At 44.5% G+C, this 21021-nt stretch overlaps 1 protein-coding gene across 1 annotated transcript; it reads right to left on the bottom strand.

Annotated features, from left to right (window-relative positions):
* Window positions 1-3512: 3512 nt before the first annotated feature.
* Window positions 3513-20332, bottom strand: GRXCR2 (glutaredoxin and cysteine rich domain containing 2). Its single transcript, XM_040409661.1, has 3 exons — window positions 19937-20332; window positions 10026-10223; window positions 3513-3707 (listed from the first exon to the last, which is right to left on the bottom strand). Exons 1-3 carry the CDS (start codon window positions 20267-20269, stop codon window positions 3513-3515), a joined length of 726 nt encoding a protein of 241 aa, XP_040265595.1. The 5' UTR covers window positions 20270-20332.
* Between the last annotated feature and the right edge of the window lie 689 nt (window positions 20333-21021).

Below are 21021 nucleotides of genomic sequence, written 5' to 3' on the forward strand. Positions count from 1 at the left end.
ATCTCGTGATGCGTGAGCGCACTGTCGTCATAGTGTTCCTTTCCTGTGCTGGCATCAGCCTCAGGGAAGGAACTGCGCATGTGCTAGCTCGCGCATCACGAGATTACGGCGCTCTGGCTTTCTGACGTCGGGGAGCAAGGAGGAGATTCTGAGGACGCGGGGCGGTGCTGGGCTCATCTCAGGTTAATTTGCATATGGATCAAATCGTTTTTTTTACACAATAAAAGCACACAGAGCTATGGGGACTGGGTATTGCGGATGTGCTAGCGGCCATCTAGCAACCCATGTCCTCAGCTCTATACACAAAATCCCGGTGACAGGTTCCCTTTAACAGTTAGGGCTGGAGGAAAGCGTTAGGTTAAGAAATTGGCATTGCGTGGTTGAGGTGCCGGTTTAGTTTTCACTTCAGGCAGCATAAAGGTTAGGTGCACCCCTGTTTAATATATGCAAATGAGCCTCTAGGAGCAACGGGGGCGTTGCCATTACACCTAGATATTTCTGCAACTTTCACACCCTTTGCAGTTTGACAGGCCCAGGTGTGATCAGGTTTTCACTGCCAGGTGCTGTCAAAGTGCAGATGCGGCAGTTGCAGAGAGAGCAGAGCCTCTTGGGGTAACGGCAACACCCCCGTTGCTCCTAGAGGTTCATTTGCATATATTAAAGCTTCATTCATCTCAGTAATATGGCCACATATGAACATGGGACCAACACAGATGCCTTCAGCTGCCAAGCGCACATGCAACAGGTCAGCCAGTTTCATAGGTACACTTTCTTTTTTTCCATGCTGCATTTTTTTAAAACCATGAGTAGTAAAAAACTGTGGTGTGTAAATTAACAAGCGGTTTCCCCACTGAAACCAATGGAGATGATTTCCAAGTGTTGTCAGTGCCGGATTTTCTGTGATTGTCACGTGTCGCACTGACACCGTCATTAGATGCAGTGTTGTGCCACACTTCGTCGTGTAGCCCCAGCATGTGGGCACATTTACTAACAGACTTGCGACTAAATACCAAAAAAAACGAATTTATGACGATCAAATGCATCTTGTCATGCAAAAAGTAAGCCATCATATGGCTATGTGAACGGAAAAATTAAAAAGTTATGGCTATTAGAATGTGGGGAGGAAAAAAAAAATAATGAAAATAGATCCGGTCTCAGTTATGCACATTTTGCATTTGTTTACCTTTTCCGCCTGAGATCCAATACTTTGTATAGGAATATTTTTTCCGTGTAAAACAACGGATCTCAGAAGGAAATGGCTAAGACAAATGCAAAATGTGCAAAAGGGCTCATGTACACGAAAGTGTGCCGGTCGTGCCCATATTGCAGCCCGCAAACAGTGGGTCTGCAATATACAGTTTCTGGGCGCGTGAGCTCCGTATGACGGATGCGGACCCATTCACTTCAGTCCGGAATATACGAAGCGGAAGGCCATGGAAGCGCTCCATTTCGGTCCCTGCCTATGCGCCACCAAAAAAGAATACATGCTCTATTTTTTTTTGTTGGTGTGGACGGATCATGGACCCATTCAAGTTGAATGGGTCTTCATCCGCCAGCGCAGGCTACACGGACGGTGCCCGTGCATTGGGGACCGCAATCTGCAGTCCCCAGTGCACGGCATGCACATGTTCATATGTATGAGCCCTAACTGAGCATAACGGGTGCTTAAAATACGGGATCAGAAGAGCGGAAAACTAAACGGTGATGTGAACTGGGCCATAACAGGGTGGTTGCCCTGTTGCATTATATGGCCATGTGCATGAGGCCTCAGATTGTTAGCTTTGTAACCAGTTCATTACATTGACTGGATAACTTTTGGGCCATGTAGAATATATAGAATATTTAATATTAAAGGGGTTCTGCCATTTTTTTAAACTGATGATCTATCCTCTGGATCGAACCTCAGCATCTGATCAGCGGGGGTCCGACACCCGGGACCCCCGCCGATCACCTGTTTGAGAAGTCAGCGGCGCTCCATCAGCGCCACAACCTCCTGACTGTTTACCGCCGGCCCAGTGACATCACGACTAGTATCAACTTGCCTAGGTGGGGCTAAGCTCTGTTCACTTGAATGGAGCTTAGCCCCGCCCAGGCCAGTGATACTAGTCGTAACTAGTGTTGAGCCAACTTGTGTTTTAAGTTCGGCGTCTAAAGTTCGAGTTCAGGTTATCGAAGTATCCCGTTATGGTCCGTGGTAGCGGAATCCATAACGGGATACTTCGATAACCCGAACTTTAGACGCCGAACTTAAAACACAAGTTCGCTCAACACTAGTCGTGATGTCACTGGGCCGGCGGTAAACAGTGAGAAGGCCGTGGCGCTGCTGGAGCGCCACGGCCTTCTCAAACAGCTGATCGGCGGGGGTCCCGATCAGATGCAGAACCCCTTTAATGATCGGGCAGGCTTTACCAATCTCTTCCGTGGTTAGGAACAATAATTTTTTAGAGGAGTTTTTTGCTATAATAGCAAATGCCTCTATAGGCAAGCTGCCATTCTCGGGAAAATCTCATTGTTGGTAAATTACCACAAATCACCCTAATTGCCCATGGGAACCAATGAAGGCAGGAAATCTGCCATAGAAAGATTTAAAGGGGCTGTCCAATATCTTTCATAACGTTGCCCTTGGGAGGATCATCTGATTGTCCAGGCCGTCTTCCTATTCCTGCCAGCCAATGCGTTTCCCCTGAATGGCCACCCCTGTTACACCAGGATGGTAAAAGCTCTCTGTTCTGGCTCATGAGGGTGGTCCTGAGCTGGGAGCTCCCATCTACAACAGGGGTTACCTCTAAAATGTAGGTCTCCAAATGAGGTGTTTATTCTGCATCTAGACAGCCTTAGGCTACTTTCACACTAGCGTTCGGAGCGGATCCGTCTGATGTTTCATCAGACGGATCCGCTCCTATAATGCAGACGTTTGCATCCGTTCAGAACGGATCCGTCTGCATTATAACTTAGAAAAATCTCTAAGTCAGAAAGTAGCCTGAGCGGATCCGTTCAGACTTTACATTGAAAGTCAATGGGGAACGGATCCGCTTGAAGATTGAGCCATATGGTGTCATCTTCAATCGGATCCGTCCCCATTGACTTACATTATAACTCTGGACGGATCCGCTCGCCTCCGCACGGCCAGGCGGACACCCGAACGCTGCAAGCAGCGTTCAGGTGTCCGCTCACTGAGCGGAGCGGAGGCTGAGCGCTGGCAGGCGGATGCATTCTCAGTGGATCCGCCTCCACTGAGAATGCATTAGGGCCGGACGGATGCGTTCGGGGCCGCTCGGGAGCCTCTTCAAACGGAGCTCACGAGCGGACACCCGAACGCTAGTGTGAAAGTAGCGCAGCTAAATATCTCTGTACCCATTAAACCACCTCAGAATGAACATTTCCATGCACTATAATAGTCAGTACCGTAATTATACAAAAGCCATTAAAATGCAGAAACATTTTTTTTACTGCCAATGCTTTTACTCTTCTAGGAACACATTCAAGTGTTTTTATGAATGAGGAGATAATGGTCATCCAAATTCTTCTGTCTCATCGGCGCACATCTGGCAGGGCTGCAATCCTTTCTCGTCACAAGCAGGACAGCGAAGAGCGCGGTAAGACTCTTTAAAGCGGTTGGCTAACATGGAGAACTTGCTCCCATGACACAGAGAACAAGGGGCACAACCAGAACCCTTGCACTGAGAGCACTCCGGGGCCTCTTCTTCCTGAAATGCAGATAAGGACATCATGAATGCCAATATTCTTCAGCTCTCTTGGACTGCAATTATTATTTTCGCACAGAGAAGCTGCTACAAAATCCACTGGCGTGTGCGGCCCGTGGTCGAGCACGAGCACAGTCCGTGGGGCAGCCGCAGCGGATCGGGGACCCATTCACTTGAATGGGTCCGCGATCTGGCCGTTGCGCAAAAAGATAGGACATGTTCTATCTTTTTGCGGAACGGAAGTACAGGACGAAACCCCACGGAAGCACTCCGTAGGGGTTCCGTTCCGCACCATTCCGCATCTCCGGATTTGCGGACCCATTCAAGTGAATGGGTCCGCATCCGTGATGCGGAATGCCAACGGAACGGCGCCCGTGTATTGCGGGCCGCAATACGGCAACGGGCCGCACACACCAGTGTGAAAGAGGCCTTACATACAGGTTTTGCTGCAGATTTCACCCTTTTTATTGCAAGGGGTTAAATCTATAGTATAAATTGGCATGCTGTGGATATAGAATCTGCACTGCAAGTCACTTAGGGTACTTTCACACTTGCGTTGTTTGATTCCTGCAGACAGTTACGTTGAATCAGGCAATCTGTATGCAAACGCATGTCATTTTTTCTGACTGATCAGGCATTTTTCAGACTTGTGAAAAAAGATGGCAGCCCGCATATGTTTGCGGGCGAACAATGCGAACTGGCCATCACTGATCCTGATGCATCCTGAACGGAATGCTCTCCATTCAGAATGCATGGGTATATGCCTGATCAGTTCTTTTCCGGTATAGAGCCCCTAGGACGGAACTCTATGCCGGAAAAGAAAAACAATAGTGTGAAAGTACCCTAAAGGCTGAGTTCACACGGGCGTTGCGGGAAAAGGTGCCGGTGCGTTGCGAGAACATGCGCTATTTTTCCGCGCGAGTGCAAAACATTGTAATGCGTTTTGCACGCGCGTGAGAAAAATCGGCATGTTTGGTACCCAAACTTCTTCACAGAAGTTCGGGTTTGGGATCGGGGTTGTGTAGATTGTATTATTTTCCCTTATAACATGGTTATAAGGGAAAATAATAGCATTCTGAATACAGAATGCATAGTACAATAGCGCTGGAGGGGTTAAAAAATAAATAATAATAATTAAACTCACCTTAATCCACTTGCTTGCGCAGCCGGCATCTCTCCTGTCTTCTTTGCTGTGTACAGGAAAAGGACCTGTGGTGACGTCACTCCGGTCATCACATGGTCCATCACCATGGTAAAAGATCATGTGACGGACCATGTGATGACCGGGGCGACGTCACCACAGGTCCTTTTCCTGTACACAGCAAAGAAGAAGACAGAAGAGATGCCGGCTGCGCGAGCAAGTGGATTAAGGTGAGTTAAATAATTTTTTTATTTTTTTTTAACCCCTCCAGCGCTATTGTACTATGCATTCTGTATTAAGAATGCTATTATTTTCCCTTATAACCATGTTATAAGGGAAAATAATAATGATCGGGTCTCCATCCCGATCGTCTCCTAGCAACCGTGCGTGAAAATCGCACCACATCTGCACTTGCTTGCGGATGCTTGCGATTTTCACTCAGCCCCATTCACTTCTATGGGGCCTGCGTTGCATGATAAACGCACAATATAGAGCATGCTGCGATTTTCACGCAACACATAAGTGATGCGTGAAAAGACAGCTCATGTGCACAGCCCCATAGAAATGAATGGGTCCAGATTCAATGCGGTGCACCCAATGCGTTCACCTCCCGCATTGCACCCGCGCGGAAATTTCGCCCGTGTGAACTCAGCCTAAGGCCTCTTTCACACTACAGTATGTCAATTTCAGTGTTTTGCGGTCAGTTTTTCACGGATCCGTTGTTCCGTTTTTTTGCTTCCGTTGTGTTTCCGTTCCGTTGTTCCGTTCCGTTTTTCCGTATGGCATATACAGTATACAGTAATTACATAGAAAAAATTGGGCTGGGCATAACATTTTCAATAGATGGTTCAGAAAAAACGGAACGGATACGGAAGACATACGGATGCATCTCCGTATGTGTTCCGTTTTTTTTGCGGACCCATTGACTTGAATGGAGCCACGGACTGTGATTTGCGGGCAATAATAGGACATGTTCTATCTTTCAACGGAACGGAAAAACGGAAATACGGAAACGGAATGCATACGGAACACATTCCGTTTTTTTTGTGGAACCATTGAAATGAATGGTTCCATATACGGACCGTATACGGAACGCAAAAAACGGACCGCAAAACGGAAAAAAAAAAACGGTAGTGTGAAAGAGGCCTAACACTGGCTTTTTTTTTCTGTGGATTTACCGCATGTAAATCCACCATGACGTTCCACAATGTATCCATCCAGTGTGGACATATTTTAAAGGGGTATTTCCTTTTTAGCCATTTCTCAGATTGGAATACCCATCGTATGCAGCTATCAGTAATGGGCGGAGGTTACGGAAACAGCCTACAACCCTGTACAAAATGGTTTATCTTTCCATCATGGCCAGAGGTCAATGAATTCACTATAATCTTTGCATGTCATGATACAACAGTATTTCCCTTTCAGTTGGAGAGATGCTGGCTCAGCCTGCTTCTGGATTAGGCTACACATGACATTTAGGGCTCATTCACACGACCGCATGCAAATTGCGGATCCACAAACCACGGATGCTGCCCCTGTGTGTTCTGCAATTTGTGGAACAGAACAGACGGCCCATTATAGAAATGCCTATTCTTGTCTGCAAAACGGACAAGATTAGAACATGTTCTATCTGTTTTGCAGGGCCACGGAACAACAGATGCGGACAGCTATCCCCAATGAAATGAATGGGTCTGCAAAATTGCAGAACAGATTCTGACCCATTAATACGGTCTTGTGAATGAGCCCTTATTGTATTGATGGTCTATGGTGTCGCACTACGACAAGCTGCAACACGACAGTCGCAAAAAATCCATCCAAGTTGGATTTTTGTGCAACTGTCGCATAGCAGTCGACACCACAGTGCAACACCATAGACTATCCTTACAATAAATGTTGCGCGACATGAATGTCGCAATGTGGTTGTGCACTTTTTATCACACGGCACATGTCGCCTTGTAGCCTTCATGCACACGACCTTGCTTTTGGTCCGCATCCTTTTTGTGCGGATCAGATACAGACGCATTACTCTTAATGTCGCTGCAAAAGATGCGGACAGCACATCCATGTGTTGTCCACATCCATGAGTCCGTTTCACAGCCCAGCAAAAAAAGAGAATATGTCCGTTTTGCGGACATGGATAGGACATTTCTGAAGGAGTAAAAATATGGCACCAGAATCTCAGCTGGTATCAGTGTTTTGCAGATCCGTGATTTGTGGCCTACAGCCGTGTGCATCGGCCCTACCACTCATTTTTGTTACCCTCACCAGTGATGGCCAGTTCACAGTGTTCACATGCGGGGCTGCCATCTTGACTCACAAGTCCGGCGATGCACAGGTAAGCCCTTACCTGTGCCGTGACCCGGTCTGAAACAAATGCGGTCACCGGGAGCAGGCAGTTCCGAGAACAGCCGCCGGGGTCCTTCATCGGGCTGTTCTCTGAACTGCCTGCTCCCGGTGACCGCATTTGTTTCAGACCGTCTGGCGGCACAGGCACAGGTCAGGGCTTACCTGTGCATCGCCGGACTTGTGAGTCAAGATGGCAGCCCGCATGTGTTCGCTGGCGAACACTGCGAACTGGTCATCACTGACCCTCAACCCCCATTCTGTCAGTTCCTTTTGCCTACCTGTAGGATATTATCTGATTAACCGCATATGATGTACGAGCGTACAGATTCCAAAGCGCTATAGACATCCTGAACTTCAGGTGTCTATTTTGTAATTCAGTAAAATATAGAAGCAAAAAATTTTTCTGGGCATTTTGAATATTTTTGAATAAACTTGTCTAAACGGTTAGTTACCCTTTAAATATCCCTTTCTCTCTCATGCACACCTGTCCCTTTCCTCTGAGCCTCCTTTAGCAGCTGCTAAACTTGCTGTCTAACTACCAGGAGGTAGTTCTCCCCATGATAATAGGAAAGGGCATGATGGCGGTTTAATTTCTTACAGATGGAACTGTTTTGTCAGTTGAGCAATATCTTACATATTGAGCTGTACTTGACCACCTGTCATTTTCCCTCCTCTCATCTTCATACAGCAGTTATGTAGCTTAGTAACCTTTTTCATGGGCTGGTGTCACACAGTCATTTTTTGGGGGCGTTATTTAGGCATTTCTGGGGGGGTTTTGGTGCATTTTTAACTGGTGTTTTTGCTGCGTTTTATGGGCAATGATCATCAACTTCATATGTTACATGGAAGTCTATGGGAAACATTAAAGGCAGCACAAATATGCATTTTTTTTTTGTAATGTCATGCATTTTTCCTTTTTTTATTTTTTTATTTGCAGCATGCTCTGGGTGCGGCTTTTTTCTTTTCCTCTCCCCTCCCCCCTCTTTTGTCTAGCATTTTTGCCTCGTATGCATCTATTGTTTTTTTGTTTTTTGTTTTTATTGCACCATTTTGAAAAAATACAAGTGCCAGTGTCGCACACCAAAAAAACTGTGTGTGGCAGCACCCTAAGGCCTCTTTCACACGAGCGAGAATTCCGCGCGGGTGCAATGTGTCATGCGAACGCATTGCGCCCACACGGAATCCAGACCCATTCATGTCTATGGGGCTGTGTACATGTGCATTGCGTGAAAATCGCAGCATGTTCTATATTCTGCGATTTTCATGCAACGCTGGCCCCATAGAAGTGAATGGGACTGTGTGAAAATCGCATTGCATCCGCAAGCAAGTGTGGATGCGATGCGATTTTCACGGATGGTTGCTAAGAGATGTTGTTTGTAATTGTAAACATTCATTTTTTTAATCACGCGCGTGCAAAACGCAGTAAATCGCATTGCACCCACGGCATGGGTCCCACGCAATAAGAACTGAGCAACTGAACGCAATCGCAAACAAAACTGAATGGCTTTGTTTGCAAAATTACGCAGTTTTCACTGAACGCATCCGGACATAATCCAGACACGCTCGTCTGCAAGGGGCCTAAAAGTTTATATTTTCTAAAATAATTTTAATGTTCATGATAAAATACATAGCAAACAAGTGCAAACATCTACAACCCATGTTGTCCTCTTATATATATTTTTGCCATGTTTCCAGTTCAAGAACGAAAATTCACATCAAGGCTAAGTTCACATCACCATTTAACTTTCAGTTCTTCTGATCCATTGTTAGGCTACTTTTACATCTGCATTTTTCTTTCCGGTTTTGAGATCCGGCATAGGGGCTCAATGCCAGAAGAAAACGCTTCAGTTTTGTCCCCATTCATTGTCATTGGGGACAAAACTGAATGGAACGGAGTGCACCAGAATGCGTTTCGTTGCGTTCCCATGACGCACACAAAAGCGCTGCAAGCAGCATTTTTGAGTGCGTCATGGGATACGGAGCAAGACCGATCTGGCATGAAACACAATTTAAATCAATGAAAATGGACACAAAAGAAAATGGATCTGTCCCCCATTGACTTACAATGGTTTTAGTGCTGGATCCACCATGGCTGTTCTAGAGATAATACAACCGAATCCGTTCAGAACGGATGCAGATGGTTGTATTATCATGGCGGAAGCATTTTTGCTGATCCACAACAAATCCAGCAAAAACGCAGATGTGAAAGTAGCCTTATCCGTTATTTTAAGCATCAATTATGATCAGTTTGTGTCACTTCCCTCAGAGTTCAGTTATTATTGACGGGAGAAAAAGTCCTGCCTGCAGGACTTTTTCTGTCGTCAAAAATAACTGATCTCTGACGGAAGTGACACAAACTGATGCTAAAGCTGCATTCACATCTCCATTTAGGAGATCTGGCTGCCTGATTCAACGCAAATGCCGGCTGCCCGCCGGACAAAAACCCTGTGGATTCCACGCATGGCATCCGCTCGTGTGAAAGAGCCCTAAGGTGAACTCAGGGGTGTGGACTAAACTTACAAGGTGTCCTCCTGTTCCTCTTTTCAGATAGAGATCAAGCTCTGCCCTCACTTGTGCAGTGCTGGCCTATCTGGGGACAGCAGAAAGTATCTTGGACTATCAAGTGGCACCAGGTAGCCCGAGAAGAGGATATACAAATCTGAGAAGTGGTTCTTAGATGAGAGTACAGGAGACCAGGCATTGGCACCAAGATGAAAGTGGAGGGCACCAGGTAAGTGTCCTGTTCACTCCACACTTACTGTGAATTTTTGTTCTTGAACATCCAGAGTTGCTACATGGTGTGAAGAGAGCCTTAGGTGTTCCATATTTTTCACCTGGGTGTGCTGTTGGACCAGACTGTTCTCATAGCTGTTATTAGCTGTAGGACATAAATCTCTCTGGCCCGCTCGCCGTCTTCTTCCTGGTGACCATTTTGTATTTTCTGACTCTTCTGTGTTGATAACAGGGGTTCTTATAATCTTCAAATTACTGGTGTAAATTATGATTTTGCCAAAGTCTATTACATCGGAATCCTATGAAATAATAATGGTAAAGTAATTATAGTACATAACTGGTAGTCTGGGTCCTTTTACATGCATGAATTTTGTACTGTCATTTTTTCTCAGTAGAAAATGACAGAATATAAATTTTTTAGGTCCTGTGTATTATTTGTTGCAGTTTTTGTGGCCTTTTTTAGTGGCGTTTTTTTGGCTGTGTAAACAGTTTTTTTTTTTTTTATGGATTTTTTCCCCCTATAGTGAAAGAGATGTAATAATAACATCACAACTACAGCATGCTGTATAGCAAAAAACAGCACCTAACTAGCAAATACATCGGTGGAAAAAAATTGGTTGTGTGACATATTCCCCATACACTTTCTTCTAGCTGTTGTTTTTACCTTAAAAAAAATGCAGCTGCAAAAAAGCAGAAGTCCAGAAAACACCACTAGAAACCTATGTGTGAAAACACCCTAAGGCCTCATGCACATGACCTTTGTGTGTTTTGAGGTACGCAAATCGCGGATCCGCAAAACACGAATGGCGTCCGTGTGCGTTCCGCAATTTGCGGAACGGCACGGACAGCCTTTAATATAACTGCCTATTCTTGTTCGCAAAGTGCGGACAAGAATAGGACATGTTATATTTTTTTAGCGGGGCCACGGAACGGACCAACGGATGCGGACAGCACACGGAGTGCTGTCCGCATCTTTTGCAGCCCCATTGAAGTAAATGGGTCCGCATTTTGGCGGCTCGGATGCGGACCAAAACCACGGCCGTGTGCATGAGGCCTAAGGCCTCGTTCACATTTCTGTATTTCACTGACATGTGCTGTCAGCATTTTCCACAGACAGCACACGTACCCATTGATTTGAATCTGTCCGTTCACACATCAGCATTTTTTTACTGACCATGGGTCATAAAAAAATTCACTGAGACATGCACTACTTTGGTCCGTGATGCGGACCAAACACGCCCATTGAAGCCTGTGGGTCTGTGAAAATAACAGACACAACAAGAATGGCATCCGTGTTGCGTCCGTGGTGAATCCGGTTTTTCACTGAAGACTGGTAGGAGATGCTCTGGAAATGAAATAAATTTTCAGCTGAACAGCATCCGTGGATTACTGATTACACACGGATAGTAAAAATGGAGAAATGGACCAAACACCGATCCTTCAAGGACATCTTCACAGATGAAAATCTTCACAGATGAAACACTGAAATCTTCACAGATGAAGCACAGAAACTTTTTTGTCAGATAACTGTTTACATCCATATTCCCTCTCCCCTTTTTTAGATAATTTGTTGTTCTAGTATCTGCTCTTCTGGAAGTGTTGTATCTGCACAAACACGGATCCGTTTGCATTATTCATAAAAAAAAAGTCTAAGTCAAAAAGGAATCGGTCTTGACTTACATTGAAAGTCAATGGGGGACGGATCCGTTTTCAATTGCACCATATTGTGTCAGTGAAAAACTGATCCGTCCCCATTGACTGGTATAGATCATACGAGTGTATCACTGTACAGCAGTGGGGGCATGAAGCGCACGGCGTCATAGCAACCAATGACGCCGTGCGCTCCTGCTGTCAGAAGGAATCCCGGCCGGGTTACCACGGACCGCTCACGGCCGCGGAACACGGCCGTGTGCATGAGGCCTTAGGCTACTTTCACACTGCCGTTTCTGGGTCCGCCTGTGAGATCCGTTTCAAGGCTCTTACAAGTGGCCCCAAACGGATCAGTTTTGCCCCAATGCATTCTGAATGGATAAGGATCCGTTCAGAATGCATCAGTTTGGCTCCGTTCCGCCTCCATTCCGCTCTGGAGGGGGACACCAAAACGTTTACACTTAGACTTAGACTTTTTTTTGACTGAGTTATGCAGACGGATCCGTACTGAACGGATACCAGCGTTTGCATTATAGGTGCGGATCCGTCTGTGCAGACGCCAGACGGATCCGCACCTAAACGCAGGTGTGAAAGTAGCCTTACATTGTAAGTCTAGACAGATCCGTTTGGCTCCGTAGAGTCAGACGGTCACCAAAACGCTGCAAGCTGCGTTTTAGTGACCGCCTAAAAAATGCAACGGAGACCAAACGCAGCCAAATTGATGCATTCTGAACGAATCCTTATCCATTCAGAATGCATGGACGCTGAACTGATCCGTTTTGGGCCGCTTGTGAGAGCCCTGAAACGGATCTCACAAGCGGACCCAGAAACGCCAGTGTGAAAGTACCCTAAAATGCTTGGGGTTTATTCCACGTTCATTTGTTATGTCTTTTCTTCATGCCCCTTTTTCCTGTAGAAAAGAACATGGAAAAAATCCACCATTGCTTCAGCTGCGGTTAAAAAAATAATTAAATACACCAGAGACACAAAAAAGTCACAAAATTGAAAAAAAAACGCCAGTAGTAAAAAAAAAGTGTGTATGTCTTGCATTTTCATACTTCCAACTAATATATGGAACTGGCATATTTGAGCAAAAAATACTGTAAAAGATGTAAAAATGCTAAAAAACTGCCACTAAAAACCTATATGCAACTGCATTTTAAAGGGAACCTGTCACCTCCAACAAACATCCCAAGCCGGCAGCAGTACCTGAGAGTTGCTGGCAGCGTGTTTCCGACAATCGTTTTCTTCCTGCAGGCAGATGAAGCAAAAGCTGTAAACACACACCTTAAATATGCCTCTTGCATACGACCGTATGGCTTTTTCACTATTTTACAGTCTGTTTTTCACGGATCCGTTGTTCAGTTTTTTGTTTCCGTTGTGTTTCCGTTTCCGTTCCGTAGTTATGCAAAAAATCTCTGTATGGTTTCCGCATGCGATCCGTTGTTTGCAGATCGCATACAGAAACGTAACATTTTTAATCGTTAATTTAATGTACAGTAATGTGTTTTAACAGTATACACATGGGAAAAGTTGACATGGAGCCGCAAAACACGGATGACATACGGATGTGTTCCGTATGCATTCCGTATTTTTTACGGACCCATTGACTTGAATGGAGCCACGGATCGTTATTTGCAGGCAATAATAGGACAAGTTCTATCTTTCAGCGGAATGGAAATACGGAAACGAAATGCATACAGAGTACGTTAAGTTTTTTTTGGCGGAACCATTGAAATTAATGGTTCCGCATACGGACCGCAAATGGAATCAACAAGAACGGAAGCGGAAAAAAAAAAGTTTGTGTGCAAGAGGCCTCACTGTGATAGAATTTTCTTTTTTAACACATGTGCCGCTGCAGCCAATGAGTGGCTTCATTGGTAACGTGTCTCTAAGCAGCATGTCACTGCTAGGCCTTGTGCCACTTGGGGAAGTATCGCGCTTGTGACGCTGTACTTTCTGTAAGTTTGCATGCAGGGAACAAAGTGCAGCGACGTAAGACGGTTACCCATGGTGCCAGAACCGAGCATCATGGAATAGGTAAATAATACATTTCTTTCCACAGGTCCAGAAAGGAGGGAGTGGTATTTAAAATGCATGTTAATCCTGGACAACCACTTTAGGCTGGCCATGCAGTTAGAAAGCTATTGGCAGGACTGCCATGAAGGTGGTACTGCAGTCAGGGACCCAGGGGAGTAGGGGCCCACCATTGTCAACCTTATTAGTATTCACTTCAGAGCAGTGTATACTAATGAATCCTCAGTTCTGTGTGGGTTGGAGGGGGGCCTCTCCAGCACATAGAGATTTTATAAATAAACGATTGTCTCTGGTTGGAATTGAACCTACTAAATGGCAGGCAGAAAGTTTACCACTACATTATAGACCTGAATTACTGTAAGGGTAGGGTTCTCTATGCCTAAAAAGCTACTAACAGTATTACTATTTTTTTCACAGCTATAATATTAAATCAGTGGTATTAGTGTTTAGTAGCTCTCTAGGGACTTTGAATTTCCAACCTTTTCTTATTTTTCTGCTATAACCTTTTCTATAGAAAGTATTTTACAGATCCCCATTGGAAATTGAACCCTAAACTTGATGCCCACCATTTAGAAGTTCTGGGGTTCAATTCCTAACAAAGATCTGTAGAATTATTTTTAGTAAATGTTATAGCAGAAACATGGAAAGTCCACGTTTTCAGCTTTTCTTTTACAGTAAAAGAAAAGCTGGAAAGTAAAAGCCCCATTTTTCTGCAAAGTAATGGCTTGTTCAAGTCTGCATTGGAAGCTCCATTCAGGCTTCTGGACTAAAAAGACTGGACAAAAAGCCCCTACATGCAGAACTTCTTTGTGTGGTAAAAATGGAGTCATGTTTTGTTCCATTCATGTCATTTATGTGCTCCATCCGGCACTTCCATTATTTATGTTGTTCTGCTCTTCTAATGGAGTAGAGGAATGGAAATATATAGCAGTGGTGTGAACCCTTAATGCTACTAAAGAAATAGAGCGAAAACCATTACAATAAATGTGTTTTGTAGCATACATACTGTTACATATCACAGAGCAGTATTTGGTATCTCTGTAATCAGAATAACTGGGTTTGAGCGAATGGAGCTTTGGATCTTAGATCTGAAGTTGATTCGTTCAAAAACTTTGTTAGTAATGATGTCTCCGTACAGCAAATGTATTGGCTCCATGTAGGAAAAATTTGTCTCGCCCGAAGTTGCACAATATTTCAGTGAATGACTTCGGTATTCCTATCTGCTTATTTTACAAATAGGAAACTGAATTCAGGTTTGGTACTGGCAGGTACCTCGGTACCAAAGCCCACTTCGGATTCCTATTTTAAAATGTTTTTAAATATGCAGATAGGAATACCGAAGTCTTGCACAACCTTGGGCGATACAAAGTTTTCCTCCACGGAGCACATCCATTTTAATGTTGTACGGAGTTTTTGAACGAATCAACTTTGAATCTATAATCTGAAGCTCGATTCGCTCAAGCCTAATAATAACCCATACAATCGAGAGAACACATTATTTATGCTGATCTGTAAAGAGCGCAAACAAAAATAGCGCATTAGTTTTTTCTTTCTTTCATTTAACCATTAATAAAAATGTATGGAAATTAAAATCTGAGTAATGTATATGACAAAATGGCTTTTGACACAAAAAGTTATGGCTGTGAATGTGAGAAGGGCTGATGGGGGGGGAGCATATTGTTGGCCTGTACTTGGCCCTGATGGCAGCCTTGGCTGTTGAAACAACACTAAGCGCTCACCACCAGGTGGCAGGGGAGCAGGCCGCTGCCCTGCTGTTTAAATGGCTCCCATTGCATTTAGGGAAACAGATTACCTTGCTGTACTATGCTGTTACTATAAGGCTACGTCTACATGGCGACATTTGTCGCACCAATGTTGCGCGACAATTTTTATAATGGCAGTCTATGGTGTCGCACTGCAACATGCTGCAACTGCGACGCAACAGTCGCAGAAAATGCATTCGAGATGGATTTTTCTGCAACTGTTGCGTCGCAGTCGCAGCATGTTGCATGTTGCAGTGCAACACCATAGACTGACATTATAAAAATTGTCGCGCGACATTGGTGCAATGAAATGTTGCGCTACAAATGTTGCAGTGTAGTTGTGCCCTATCTGTCGCGCGACTTATTGTCGTCGTGTAGACGTAGCCTTACTCCTATGCACTGCAATAGGAGCCACTGAAACAGCGGAACGCTGGCCTGCCCCCGTTTCCCATCCACACGGTGGTCAGTGCTTAGTCCTATCTCGCATTTGTAATGACTAAATGGGACAACCCCTTTAAAAAAAAAAAAATCTCATGCTTTATTCTGGCTTTTGTTGATGGCAGCTGGGTGCACACACACACCTGCACAAACTACATAAAAAGCACACTGCTATTCAACCTCGTCCCACCCGCTCTACATAGATTAACATGCAATTGTCCATGATTAAAAGACTAATCGGTTGATGGAGCTGTGCACTCCTGCATGTAGAGCAATCTCCAGGCTAGGGCTACACGGCTGGATTTCTTGCGACTGCCGCGGTCATCCAATTCATTTCTATGGGATCACCGCTGCTCAGCGATCCTGGCCGCAACAGGTGTAGCCCCAGCCTCAGGATCCAGCTCTTACATGTACAGCCTGATCCTGTACTGCTGTAACATGCAGTAATATGCCTTCCTCTTCCCTGATGGGAGATGTTTAGTACTTTTACCCACAGCACCTTTGTAGGTCCTACAGTAAAACCAGGGTCCTTTAAGTAGCTCTCAGATGTGGGAATTGACTGCTATACTGAGTGCCCGGAGCACCACTTCCAGCTATCTCACTTCCAGCTATCAACGACAAGCTTTTCCCAAATTTCACAGGCACTGACATGGCTATTCAGCCAGTGTGCAACTCCTTATATAGATTGGGCCACAGATTCCATGTGAGAAACGTGTCACACTTGTGCTCCCATACATTATGGTACCCAGGGCTGAACCTCCCCAGCAACGACTTTACGCACTAAAGAACCACCATCCTCTCCAATAAAGTATCATAATCCAAGCGTGCATCCAGCAATGGGTCCCAATTTAAAGGATATATACAACAGCTACACTAATAAAAGAGACATGCTCAGGGGTAGATTGGGAACTCAAAGTGTCCCTGGGAAAAATGTAGAAGTGGCCCCATGTTTTAGGTGAAGCTAAACTGGTCAAACCAAGTAGGCAGGATTTTTTGCAGGGCAATCTGTATCTTTTATTGAAACCATTTTGGAATGTATATGCCTTTTTTACCCCTTTTTCCGTTTTTTTGGGAGATGAAGCGACAAAAAAGCGGCAAATCCGCAGCTTTGATATGTTTTCCATTACAGCATTCACTGCAACAACAATGACAATGATCTTTCTTGTTTATTTATCACACATTTAATGCATCCTACATTACCATCCTGCGGACAAGATGGCACGTCACCAGCTTGCACTGTGACAGGTAACTCAAATAATCCACTCATACTGAGTGCTGTGTTAGGCTTATTGCACACCAACGTGTGTGCCCCGTGGCCATATTGCAGACCGCATTTGTTGATCCGCAATACACAGGCACCGTTCCATGTGCATTGCGCATCACGGATGCGGACCCATTCAATTCAATGGGTCCGCAAATCTGTAGATGCAGAATGGTGCGGAACGGAACCCTACGGAAGCACTACGGAGTGCTTCCATGGTGTTTCGTCCCATACTTCCGTTCCGCAAAAAGATAGAACATGTCCTATCTTATTTGCGGAACGGCCGGATCGCGGACCCATTAAAGTGAATGGGTCTGCGATCCTCTGCCCCACGGTGGGTGTTCGTGCATTGCGGGTCGCAGCATGGCCACAGGGCGCACACGCAAGAGGCCTTACCAAACACAGAAACACTGCTTTTGCATTCTGGCAGCTGCAGGGCAACCCTGTTCATCAATAATGATGTTCCAGGGATTCCCTGCACTGTGAGGTCTTGGAGTCATTCAGAGAAGGCGTGATCTACATCTTCTCTGCATGTCTGTCTATACAGATAATGAGCAATTACCATTGGTTGATCGCTGTTATCAGTGGGGGCAGTAAACAGATAATTCCCTGCCAACCCATAGTAAAAAATAATAATAATGAATACCATAAAATGTCATCAATTCCAGATCGGTGGGGTCCGACACCCGGGACCCCTGCTGATCAGCTGTTTTAAGAGAAAGCAGCGCCTGTACCAGCGCTGCCTTCTCTTCTCTGTGTATCTGCTCGCCGCAGCAATTGTAGAGGTGAGTTGTGTAATTACAACTATGGCATTCTCATTCACTTCTTTGGGACGGATCCATCCTATTCACTTGAAAAAACAGGGAGCCGTCCCATAGACGTGAATTGGAGCGCCTTAGTTGTAATTACACTGCTACAATTGCTGCAGCGAGCAGGTAAACAGAGTGCTGCATTCTCTTCAAACAGCCGATTGGCGGGATGCCGAGTGTAGGACCCCCACCGATTTGATATTGATGTCCTATCCTAAGGATAGCAGTAATAAATAGTTTAGATCAGCACCAATGTACCTTGTATGACTCCCTCAGAATGCAACAGCTTGTCCAAACCACCGATCCTCAATGGTCAACAGATCAGCTGTTCTATTTTTACGCTATCCTAAGGATAGGTCATCAGTAGTAAAAAGTGGACAAACCCTTTAATGACTAGTTGATATTTTTCATTTTCATTTTTCAGAGCTAGGTATAGCTTTTTTTTTTTTTTTTTATCTATGTAGCCGTATGAGGACTTGTGTTTTGCAGGACAAGTTGTAGTTTTTAATGTGGCACCATTTTGGGATACACATAACTTATTGATTAACTTTTACTAACTCTTTTTGGGAGGGAGATGGGAAAAAACCTACAATGCTGCCACCGAGTTTATACGTTAGACCAAGCCACCATAAAAAGGTGACCCAGCCTAAGACATGAAAAATAAATGAAAAATAAACTCCCCATGCGAACTGTACATGAATCAATTTTAGACATTCAGTCTGACACTAATGTGTTTTGCATGGGTGTCAAGTACTCAGGCATTACTATGTTCCTGTAACGCAGAACATATATTACCCAGAACAAAAAAGAATTACACCCACCATCTGTTTCTGCTTGTTCTACCAAGAATCTATCTACTTTTGTGCTTTTTCCATAACAAATTCTCTACTTGGATGATTATCACCCATGTACAGAGGCTACTTCAAATGCTAAAGATGGGAGATCTGCAGTGACCCAGTGGTTCACTGCTAGAGAGGGTTAATGTGTCTATTATGTACTTTAGATCCAGTTGCTGCATGTGGGCTGCTCGCATCCCTTTAGGTAGGAGCTATGGCCATGTAGTGTGTGAGTTGTTGAGAGGAGAAGAAGCCAGAGAGTGTAGAAAGCAGCAGACAGGAATACACCAGCCCTAAGAAAAGTCACAGCCCTGAGGGAGAGCAGAATTGAGCCTAACAGTAGGTTTAGCAGCCATAAAAAAGAGTGCTGGGAAAACTAAACCCAGTGAAGGTAACACAACTACAGATGACTATACCCTACAGCTGGGTATTGTAGAAATACTGACTGAACTAGAGGAGATATATATATAAGAGAGAGAGATATAAATTGCACCCCTTGGTCGAATTAGGAAGATTACTCAGAGTAATTGGAAAGAGAATCATATGTACAGTCCCATGGAATGAATGGTGCTTTAGTAATGAGTAATAATAATAACCACCTCATTGCCTATTCTTCCCTACACGCAGACTTGGGAAAACTGAGGTATGCAACTTGTAAAGACTGTGCCTACTTCTGTAAGCGCCTGTGTGTACCGACTGCTGAGTTGCTTCACTAAAGTGCAATTAACTTGTTCCACTAAAAGCGGCCTCATCATCTCACGGCCTTGTCACGCACATTGCCACAACACTGCATTATGTTGCTTCCAGGGAACCATGCCTTGCACTGCAAGGTCTAGTTTCTGACCTTTTAGATTATAGAATTCCACAAAGTAAAAATTTACTTTGATCATGATGACCTAAAAACTTGTGGTCATAATTGGGCAACTGAATGTCGGATCACTGGTAAAATCCACCATTAAAACCCACACATTATTCAAATACTGATGTTGAACTTATTGCTCTTAAATATGTTTGTATAAATCCAGTCGACAAATTAGGCTGTATTCACACATTGCGGTTATATTGTGGATTTTTGGGAAAATGCCTGGAAATCAAGTGAAAACCTGCTATACGACTGCAATAGAGGCTTCAACTGTTATGTATGAATTCTCATTTACAGCTCAAGATGATGTGGAAAAGGCACCAATATAAAGAGAAAAACATAGCTCGAGTACTTACACTCTTGCCCATTCCGTGACATCCAGAAAACATGGGGTCTCCAGCTAATCTGTAAGAGGTGCCATCTCTGAAAACACTTATTCTCTGAGCTGTCAGACGCGCTGTTGGATGGAACTGAGGATGTGTTTCTCCAGGGTTGTAATAATGTTCAGAGGACTCAAAGCTATCGTGCAAAAAACTGTGAGAATACTCTTCATCTGGGGACTCCAGTTCCTGCCCATCTTCAAAGACCTGTTTTAGGACCCTACCACTATATGCTGATGAGATCTTAAATCTCACTTTCCGAGGTCTGTCTTCATACCTTTGGCTTAACTTTCTCTGAAGTTCCTCCATAGGCTGATGCAGTTGCTATATTCCTTTAATTCTGCTAAAAACTGATCATTCCTCTGTGTGCCAGTGTAGCTTTCTGTGCACTTCATCTGTTCCTGCAAGTGCTAAATAATTCACAAAGGGCTTAAGATCGTCTCATGTAACTTCAACCAACACCACCTTATTAAGTATTGATGAAAGAAGTAATCATATATGTGGGGTGACAAGTACTTCACCTTAGCTTCCACATCCTTTATGTGACTCAGTTTACACACACTAAAGCCAGCAGGCCAGATAGGAAATTAAGCCTTTATTTACATGCTCCTCGGTTAGGCGCTGGCCATGAATACAACACTATAATCTACAAATCAATATCTGCAGAATCTTCGGGGGTGAATCTGCTGCCAAATAAATAAGTCAGGTTCAATTGAAGGAAAAATGTATGGACCAGTATTTATAGTGGACCTCCTCCTTTGTAGGACTGTTTTAGAAAACTTTAGAGCAGGTAGTTTGCCGGTTTCCATTTGGAAGACAGAATACAGAACACTTCTTATTACTGTATTAGCTTAAAGGGACTATTTGACTGTCCTCCTGTGTAGTGGCCACTGCTGGGATCACGTGCCATACATTTGGCATGTGATCTTAACCTACAGTTAGAAACCACAGCACCTGCATGAGAATGTGCCAAATGTACAGCATGTGATCTTGGAAGTGCCCACCGCACCGGAGTGTAGCGCAATTCTCAAAACCCTTAAATGATGATGTATGTCAATGTA

This window comes from Bufo bufo, chromosome 1 (assembly GCF_905171765.1).
Source record: "Bufo bufo chromosome 1, aBufBuf1.1, whole genome shotgun sequence".
NCBI classification, from domain to species: domain Eukaryota; kingdom Metazoa; phylum Chordata; class Amphibia; order Anura; family Bufonidae; genus Bufo; species Bufo bufo.

Bases quoted from the DNA above. Each gene is read 5' to 3' on its own strand.
- GRXCR2 (XM_040409661.1), bottom strand. From the start codon at position 20,269: ATGGAGGAACTTCAGAGAAAGTTAAGCCAAAGGTATGAAGACAGACCT. The intron at 10,224-19,936 runs GTAAGTACTCGA...ATTATTTCATAG, and splicing joins GTCACGGAATGGGCAAGAGT to GATTCCGATGTAATAGACTT. The intron at 3,708-10,025 runs GTGAAAAATATG...TCTGCATTTCAG, and splicing joins TGGTCCAACAGCACACCCAG to GAAGAAGAGGCCCCGGAGTG.